General features: G+C 43.8%; 1 protein-coding gene across 1 annotated transcript; it reads left to right on the forward strand.

Annotated features, from left to right (window-relative positions):
• The first annotated feature begins 42 nt into the window (after window positions 1-42).
• On the forward strand, window positions 43-7,872 carry dld (deltaD). The gene is made up of 14 exons (XM_005748743.1): window positions 43-176; window positions 1,224-1,299; window positions 1,601-1,680; window positions 1,794-1,862; window positions 2,402-2,471; window positions 3,030-3,130; window positions 3,226-3,369; window positions 3,650-3,751; window positions 3,891-4,081; window positions 4,236-4,406; window positions 4,799-4,988; window positions 5,419-5,556; window positions 6,814-6,903; window positions 7,059-7,872. The coding sequence occupies exons 1-14, from the start codon at window positions 138-140 to the stop codon at window positions 7,122-7,124; spliced, it is 1,527 nt and encodes a 508-aa protein (XP_005748800.1). The 5' UTR covers window positions 43-137; the 3' UTR covers window positions 7,125-7,872.
• The last annotated feature ends 1,939 nt before the right edge of the window (window positions 7,873-9,811 follow it).

Here is a 9,811-nt window from a genome sequence, read left to right on the forward strand (position 1 = left end):
AATTTTGACGTGATGCGTAATAGATGCGACCCGGAGGAGTTTTCGGTTTGGACCCATACTGCGCTTGCGCAATGATAGGAGTCCTTGGCTGCTCGGCCTGCTGTAGGTTACGGATCCAGTGAGAGTGCACCGACAGAATGCAGAGCTGGACACAGTTATACCGCTCCCTGGCCACGGTAAGCAGTCATATTATTTTCGCGATAACCAGTATGCGAAATCCGGATGTGTCGTAAACTGTCCTGCGTGCTGCAGATCTAGAGGATAGGGGAAATTTTAGACCTGCGGCCCGCACCTGGCTAGCTACTCGGCTAACAGCAGAAGGCGAACCAGACTGCACTGGAAAAGACATGCAATTTGGAGTTGTTGTGGTTATCGATGTCTAAACACGTTGCTTGGTTTTCAGTTGATGTTTTTCCTATTCTTATACCTTTTTTATTTTAATTCGGCATGAGTTAGACTAACAACCTTCCCCACATTTAAACTAAATCACGACTTTTCTGGTTAAATATTGCCGCAGTATTTTGAAGTAAAACCTGCAATGAAAAGAAGCGTGATATTTGTATTCTGCTAATATTAAAGGGGCTTAAATCACACAAAGCTAGAAGAAAAGCATCTAGGTTCTATGACTTTACAGTTGACATTTCCCACTCTGGTGTCGTGTTAGCTCGCTTAGCTGTTTAGCAGCGGTTGCCTAACTCATTTATGTCGTAAGCTCAGCTGTTGTCTCACAGCTTCACGGCGAGCATCAGATCATTCCGAATTGTTTCGGGGCTTTTAGAAGCTTTGTGACTCTATAACACTTAAATAGTAGTTATTTTCTAACTTGGTAGTCTGCTAGAGGGGAAAGTTTCAGAGTTGCTGGTGGACAGGCTGAGGGTGTCCTTGCTGAGAGCTGGCACTGCAACAGCAAACCAGCTGAATGTGGTACAATTCCATGAAAACAAGTGCATGAGTCTAAATATTAAACTAAATATGAAAATTCAAATGTTAGTTTAGTAGTTGAGTTTGCTCCTTCGTGACTCACTAGGCTTCACTATCTTAGTATGCAGAAATTATTAGAAATTATTAAGCAGCAGATTACGGAAGTGAGAGAAGCCACTGAAGACAGATGCTTTTAGTTTGCAAAGTTGGCTTGTGATGCACTATAACATTGTTTTGTGTTGCATTGCCTAGTTGTATTGTGCATGCGTATTTTCTAACTGTGCATTTCGTTTGCTTCACAGAGGAGCCACCACCTGCCCTGCAAAGTGCACGGAGCTGCAGCGCTGTCTGTTCGTACCTACGCTGACAAAGCAGCAAGTACGATTGTGCTGTAAATCTTATCATAGGACTTTATTTGTGGCACAGTGTTTACTGAACTTTAGCCACATGTTTGTGCGGTTTGATCTCTGATGTTTGTATCAAAGCAGTCTCATAATTCAGACTTGCAGAGAGTCTTGGGTGCTGGATTTGGGTGGGGATAGGACTTCATGGGCTATGTAAAGAGGGGTGGTAGAGAGCTTGCATTAAAATGTTCATTTACATACACCAGACCTTAATCATGTAGTTTTCTCTGGTGGTGTAAAGTCATGCTAAAAGCTGCTGTGTTGCCTCTCTGCAGTTGATGCAGACGTCACAGTGGTGGGCTCCGGTCCAGGAGGCTATGTCGCTGCAATCAAAGCTGCACAGCTCGGCTTTAAGGTAACCCACCTGCTCGACAGATATCCTGCTGTCTAAATCCCACAGATGGTCACAAGTGGAAGTTTTTGGTGAATAATGTATCCCCCGTCTCTACATTTGTTATTTTTGGACAGACAGTGTGTGTCGAGAAAAATCTCACACTCGGCGGGACTTGTCTCAATGTCGGCTGCATCCCCTCGAAGGTAACAAACTGCTTTTAATCACCACAAATTCACAGGTTTGTTTGTAAGAGGTTTGATCAGTATGATCATTTTACAGGAAGGAGAGATACCAAGGATGTTTTTATCTTGGGTTTGGTTTCTCTTTCAGAACTTGTACACCTTTCGTATAAAAGTAATCCAGTGATGGTTTTCTATCCATAGATATATTATAAAGGGCAAATGCTTCCATGGAGCACATTTGAGTAGTAGAGCCAAATATTTTGCCAGAAAGAATAGCAGCACATACTGGTAGCATCTTTTTATTGTCTTGATGAATTCAAAAATAAGCCAATACTTTTGGATTTATCCAAGCAGAGTGGGAAAAACATTTTCCACTTCATAATAAGGACTAAATTTCACAGAGAGAGGAAAGCAGAACAAACTTCACCTAAAAATAACTTTTCAGTTTGGTGATGAGCACTGAACGTAAGATTGATTAAACTATATTGAATCCGTAAAATGATGCAAACGTGTATAAAGTCATTCCTCCAGCTAAATAAGCTGCTGTTTTGTTTCTGCAGGCTCTGCTGAACAACTCCTACTTGTACCACTTGGCTCATGGGAATGACTTTGAAAGCAGAGGCATCGAAAGTAAGAATCACCATCAGGCTTTAAAGAGACGTTTTGTACATTTTGCGTAGTTCACTGATCCTTAAAGGGGGGTCATTTCCAGTTATGTGTTGTAATTTTGAGCTCTAGTAGAGCTTTGCATGATTCAAAGTTCAAAATAATCCTTCTTTATGTCATAGAGGTTTTTGTGCTGCCCCTCAGTTAATCCTGTCAGAAACAAGCTGTGTTAGCTCCCCTCGCTTTAAGCCAACCAACCCTCTTATGATTGGTTTGACCAGCAGTACATGCTCTGTGTGCCTGAAATGACTACAGTAGAGAAATCCATTGTCTTTAAACCTTTCAAGTAGATTTTTTTTTAGCCAAGATTACACTGAAGGTCATTATTTGCAGCATTAGCCATATTTAATATAAGCATATACGTTATTATAACACTTGTGTCTGTATTCCTTAGTACTGGATACTGATGGCACAGAATGTGTGTTTTCGACAATACACTTTAATTGAATATAACTTGTTTTTCCATCGGTTTCTTAGTTTGACATTTGTGACCACATTGACAATAAAGTCTTTGTCTTTCAGTTTCAGGCATCTCGTTGAACCTGGAGAAGATGATGGCTCAGAAGAGTGGGGCGGTCAAAGCGTTGACTGGAGGAATCGCACATTTATTCAAACAGAACAAAGTCAGTCTTCCCTCTCTGCATTAGTGCTGGTTTACACAGATGCTACATCTGAACCACTTTTAACAGTGTCTGTGGTGTGACATCACTCCCCACAGGTTACTCACGTTAATGGTTTTGGAAGGTTAACCGGGAAGAACCAAGTGACCGCCACAACAGCTGATGGTACAGAGCAGGTCATCAACACCAAGAACATCCTCATCGCCACAGGCTCAGAGGTCACGCCCTTTCCAGGCATCCAGGTATGAGAATTTGTGACCTGTTCATACTTCATTTCACTAGTTGCAGGTTTTTTGCTTGTTGTATTTACCAAAGGGGGTGGAGGAGGCGAGGAAGGGACATGAAGAGAGGAGTCAGTGCTGCAGGTGTCTAACAAAAGGCGTCCTCGTCTCAAGAGCCTTATCATATCTCACACATGTCACCCTCCTTTCACCACTCCATAAGAACTCACATGCACTTGATTTTTAAAAGATAATTCTGGGTTGATTTTTAAAAGAAGTGTGTTCAAATATGTTTCTTTAGATTGATGAAGAGACCATCGTGTCATCGACAGGAGCTCTTTCCCTGAAGAAAGTACCAGAGGAGCTGATTGTGATCGGAGCTGGAGTCATCGGGGTGGAGCTGGTCAGCATCACTACAGACTGATTCACCCACAAACACATGATTATGTCGACTACATCGGCAACATTTCCTGCCTCAGCTCTGTTTCTTTAGAAAGGAGAGTTGCACTTGTCAGACGTGTGTTTGTCCTGCCATCCTGCAGGGGTCAGTGTGGCAGCGTCTGGGTGCCAAGGTCACAGCGGTGGAGTTCCTGGGCCACGTGGGTGGTATGGGCATCGACATGGAGATCTCCAAGAACTTCCAGCGCATCCTGCAGAAGCAGGGCCTCAAGTTCAAGCTCGGCACCAAAGTCATGGGAGCAACCAAGAGGCCCGATGGCAAGATCGATGTGGCGTGAGTGGAAAAACCAGACTCAGACTTTCAGGACTCTCTTTGATGCATTTTCTTTTGGGCTGTTTTACACCCATGTGCTATCTAAACTCATGAAATTTGAAATATGGCTGGGGAGCTTTGTCATGTAACCACGTGGGTATTATGCGTGTTTCAGGGTGGAGGCGGCAGCTGGAGGGAAGAGCGAGACTCTGACATGTGACGTGCTGCTGGTCTGCATCGGCAGACGACCTTTCACCCAGAACCTGGGCCTAGACACTGTCGGCATCGAGCTGGACAACAGGGGTCGCATCCCCGTCAACAACCGCTTCCAGACCAAAGTCCCCAGGTACCACCGAGCTCATGCTGCCAAATTTAAGCTAAAATGAAGTGATTGAATCTCTGAAAGCAGACTTACCAATTTGGTGCATCCTCACCAGTTTACCCCTGCTAAAATTTTGTGTCCAATTTTAAAAATATCAAAATCTCTAAAAATAGTAAGCACAAATAGATTAGTGTAACAGGAGAAATAAAGTAACAAGTCTGTTACGAAAAGGCCTTTGATCGCGTCACTGGGATGCTCTGTTGCTCTGTAAGAGAACCTCTATGTATTTATGTAGCTGCTGAATTCCTGGGTCAGTAAATGACCCAGACCAAAAAAATAAATTATATGTATCACTCCTTGCAAAACACGGCTCAGTGACATTTGTTCCCTCTTTGCTTCTTCCTCTCCTCTTTTAGCGTTTATGCAATCGGTGACGTGGTTGCCGGGCCGATGTTGGCCCACAAGGCCGAGGACGAGGGCATCATCTGCGTGGAGGGCATGGCGGGCGGCGCTGTGCACATCGACTATAACTGCGTCCCTTCAGTCATCTACACGCACCCCGAGGTGGCCTGGGTGGGCAAGAGCGAGGAGCAGCTCAAAGAGGAGGTGAAAGTTGGGAAGGTGTTTGCTTCCAGCACGATGGATAGCCAGCTCTCTGGGTGCAGCATTGTTCTTCTAGGGCAACTGAAGGAAATGTCACTAAACCATTGTAGCAGAGATCATGCACAAAGTAGCCATGCAGCTTAAAGTGCTTTAAATGTAAATATGTGTCTCTGTTAAAACTAAGCTGCTTCAGACATTGACATCGGCCACCTGGTGGTGATATTTCCCAACATTTCAATCCAGATCCAAGCCAAAAGAAGGGTTTCATCCTGATTGTTTGTGCTTATTTATATTGTACAAGTGACAAACACAAACGTGACAGCCAGGAAGCGTCCCATAACTACGGAAAAATGTGTGAAAAGTGCAACATTTAAAACTAATATTTCTGTGTCATTTCACTTCAGTCTGAGTCCTCCTCTCTTCTCCTCTACAGGGTGTCCCGTTTAAAGTGGGCAAATTCCCCTTTGCAGCCAACAGCCGAGCCAAAACCAACGCCGACACCGACGGCCTGGTGAAGATCCTCAGCCACAAGGAGACCGACAGGATGCTGGGAGCTCACATCCTTGGATCTGTAAGAGTTCATCAGCCTCCTTTGGACCCGCGTTAGCCTTAAATGTAAAAACATCTGTGTGGGTGGACTGGGTGTTAATGGGCTCAGACTGTCTTTGTAGAGGATCATCTACCCAATCAAATAGACATTGAGCACGTGGGAGGATGATGATGATGGAATCGAGTGTTTACAGCTTTGGAGTGTTTATGTAGAATATCAGCCTCCTATGAAAATGGAAGTTAACGGTTTGTGTGTCTGTCTCATTACTGCATCTGTCCTAATAAACACTAATCCCAGACAGACACATGCGAGTGCTGTAAAACCATCAGGCTGGCTCTCGATGAACACACTTCCCCGTTAATGACCTTTAACTGTGTCAAGGATGAGACATCCATGTTTGTACTGCTCAGATTAGACTTACAGTAACTCTGAGGCGACAATAAAGCAGATATTTGTCAGTGCAAAGATCCGAGGAGTGCAGGTGGACTGACTGACATTCATGGTGACCCTGTTCCATGGAGTGTCCGGATCTCTGTTAACATCTCTGTCGGTCCTTTATGACAGCGGTCCCCAACCCCTGGGCCTCGGACCGGTACCGGTCCGTGAGTCGCTTGGTACCGGGCCGCGAGAGTTGAGGCTCAGGTGTGAAATGTGTGGTTTTCAGGGTTATTTTGTTATCGTTTTTATCGTTAACTCGGTTTTCCTGGGTCTTTTCACGTGTGTTATGAATAAATTTTCTATTTTTCGGTACCGGTACTAGTTTTATTTTGTTGTATTTATCCGCGACACCTTAAAGGCCGGTCCATGAAAATATTGTCGGGCATAAACCGGTCCGTGGCGCAAAAAAGGTTGGGGACCGCTGCTTTATGAGACCAGAAACGTCTTATAAAGCTCTGTTACATGCACAATTACGTTTTTGTTTCATGTTTCTGAATGCGTCTCAAACTCCCCCCTTAAATTTGCTGGACAGTCTTAGACAGAAGATTGGTGCAGTGAACCCATGTGTAAAAAAAATAAAATAAAATAAATATAAAAATGGACATGATCCCGATCAAGGGACTGTTTTTTTCTCAGGCAGTCATTACCTTTCCATCACAGGGATAAGTGCCTGAATTAAGTGGCCAAGTTTGCTACTGTGTTTGTCTTGCTGCGCATTTGATTGTAATTACCTGACAAGTAAAATTGCTTGCTGGAAAGTTAATTGTTGTAACAGACCATGTGAAGCTGTTGCTGTTTACAGACCTGCTAAACCAGACGCTGATGTGTGTTTCTCTGCAGGGCGCAGGAGAGATGATCAACGAAGCTGCTTTGGCCATGGAGTACGGCGCCTCCTGCGAGGACGTCGCCAGAGTCTGCCACGCCCATCCGGTGCGTTCTCTTCATCACACACGACACAGCATAGTGCACATGCACAGTTCTTAGTTTATCTTGTAGTAAAGATATGAGAAATTACATGACAAATGATAAGTCCTGTTGCACCGTGACCTCTTTCAAACGCCTTTCTCTTCGTCCTTCTCCTGCAGACGGTGTCCGAGGCGTTCAGAGAAGCCAACTTGGCCGCCTCCTTCGGCAAAGCCATCAACTTCTGAGCCGCCAGCCGCTGTCGCACCTTCAGCGGACATGACAGCGGAGAAACAGAAAAGCTGCGTGTCTGCTTCAAAAACCTTCTGACTTTGACCCACCTGGGATCCTCGGTGTTCATCCAGACTGTACCAGTTTAGCGCTAACGTTATTTAAATGTTCAATAAAATCATAAACGGGTGGTTTGGTGGGTAAATAAATACTGACTGCTGTCAGGCTTTTTGTTTTCCACACGTAGTTTAAAAGCTCTCAGCAGAGCATTATGCACTCATTTGCAGGTCAGAGAGAGATATGAATATTATTTTGGCTGTTTTGTTTGTGCAAGCAGACGGGGATGTCTGTTGTTTTACAGCATGGAGGAATTTAACACATCTGATGGGTAATCAGAGCAGGAAACTGGAGCTGCTCGAAGATTCACATCTGCATGTTTTCAATTTTAAGATGGATTTCTGGCTCATCTCAAATCGGTGACTTCATAGCTGGTGTGGTGGTGGTTAAGTTTATATTTCTTTCATGTTCACTCTGACTGATGTCACAGATTTGTGCAGAAACAGATGTGTGATAAGAATGAATGTGGCTCAGCTGCTGCTTCCTGTGTAACTAAAGTACTGAAGGACTCTTAGGTCAACATCAGCTCACATTTGGAGGGGAGCTGTTGATAGTTGCCGGGTGACTGTTTCCTACTCAAATTACTCTGCTGTGATTCGTTCTGGCCTGTATCTCACCATCTCAACCAATAAAGGCAGTTAAATCAGACACTGTTGTGTAGCTTCATGTGCCGACATTATTTTTGAAGTAACTTTCAGTGCAGATAGCAGCTCTTACACTGGATGATGTAGATGGGCAGTGTGAAACTAAATTGGGGGGGGGATAAAATTTAAACTTTATGTAGTGCATTTGGAAACTGATCTGCAACAGGACCATGAAGTTAAACTGAGAGATGCATCTGGCCCTTCAGCTGATGCATCTAGGCTCATCAGAAATGACATCAGTGGCTGTCAAGGCGTTTTTAAAGAAGTGTGACGGGGTGCACAGACTGAGGTATGCCAAAATACACATGAACCAGACTGAAAATCAGTGGCAGAAGATCTGATGAGTGATGGATCCAAATCACTGGAGGACAGAGTCTACAGCCATCTGTAAAAGATCAAGGTGCTGTTATGATTTGGGACAGCATTTCAGCCAGTGACATAAATGGACTGATTCTGATATAGCACTTTTCTACTCTCCCAGAGTACTCAAAGCGCTCTATGCTACATTCACCCAATCATTTTCTTATAAACTGAGTGCTTCCTAACTATATTCATACTCCCATGGATGCAACTTGGGATTATTATATTGCCCAAGGATTCTTGGCATGTAGACTGGAGGAGCCTGCTCACCTTCAGATCAGGTGACTGGCTCTACCTCCTGAGCTACAGCCACCCCAAATGTTGGAGATCTTTTTAAAATTTATTGATTTATGCACCCAGAAAAGTACCATCAAATTTTGATAGACCATGGAATCCCATCAGTTTTCAGCATGACAATGATCCCAAACAGCATTAAAAGCAGTAAAAGTACCCACCCAAATCACCCTGGGTAACATGCTGAATGAAATAATTAGTTCATTACCAGGCCTCTGGAAACCTCAAGACATGTTGAGGAGGTCATTTAGCCATTTAAATCAGCTGTGTTGGATCAAGGACACATCTCAAACCTGCAGGACACCGGCCCTTGAGGCCTGGAGTTTCCCACCCCTGGATAGAAAAACACAGTGGGACACTATCAGGCATGGATCGGCCTCCTCAGAGCCCAACATTATTAAAGCAGTGGGGAATCATCCTGACAGATAACCAAATACAGCCAACATCTTTCAACAAGCCTGGAGAAATATTCCTGAACAGAAAGCCGCCTAAGAGAGTTCAGGTTGTACTGAAGGATAAAGGTATTGACTTTCAAGCTCATTGGAACTGTACACAGAAAGGAAGCGTGGCTCAAGCCTGCGGCACGGTTATGTTAAAAAAGAGTTTTAGGAAGGTAAGATCTCAGTCTTCTTCAGTCTTCTTCATTTGTCCATGTTCGACAAGCGTTTCTTTGTCTATGGTTCACTGACATCATCTACATTATATTGAACAGCAACTCAAAAATGTAAAATTAAAGGTAAAGTAATAATTCTGACGCAGGTGCAGCTGATAAGTGCATCGTGTGACGAGCAGAAAGTGTGATGACTCTAAATAGCCTCCTGTTAACATTTAAAACTCAAGACATAGACTGTATGTACTGTAGCAAGAGTGGTTATTATGGTTAAAGTTGAAATGTCAAAGATCATGAAAGTGCGATGATAATAACACTGATTCATACTCATCTTCTAATAACTGATCGATCGTATTTGTCCAGGTGACAACAGCAAGGTTAATAAGTTATTGATTATAGTTGTCGTGGTATGCAGCCCCACCTACTTTTAGTTTAGATCTTCTGATTCCGTGGGGCAGCCAATCAGAGCTGGCTTTAAAGGACGAAGGGCTTCAGACACAGGACGAACTGAGGGGAGCTTGGCTCAGAGGATTATTATGAACTCTGGATTATGCAAAGCTACTCTTTTAGAATGGAATCCTTGTCTTTCTTCAGCAGCATACAAATAAACATCCAGTGGCTCTAGTGGTAAAATCATCAGAGCATCTTAACAGCTGAACTGCAGCTCACTGAACACATT

The sequence above is a fragment of the Pundamilia nyererei genome, unplaced genomic scaffold (genome assembly GCF_000239375.1).
Source record: "Pundamilia nyererei isolate P.nyererei 1_Seehausen unplaced genomic scaffold, PunNye1.0 scaffold00229, whole genome shotgun sequence".
In the NCBI taxonomy this organism is placed as follows: domain Eukaryota; kingdom Metazoa; phylum Chordata; class Actinopteri; order Cichliformes; family Cichlidae; genus Pundamilia; species Pundamilia nyererei.

Excerpts from the sequence above, each read along its gene's own strand:
- dld (XM_005748743.1), top strand. The coding sequence starts at position 138 with ATGCAGAGCTGGACACAGTTATACCGCTCCCTGGCCACG. Across the intron at positions 2,472-3,029 it reads TGAAAGCAGAGGCATCGAAA|TTTCAGGCATCTCGTTGAAC; the intron begins GTAAGAATCACC and ends TTTGTCTTTCAG. Across the intron at positions 4,407-4,798 it reads TTCCAGACCAAAGTCCCCAG|CGTTTATGCAATCGGTGACG; the intron begins GTACCACCGAGC and ends CTCCTCTTTTAG.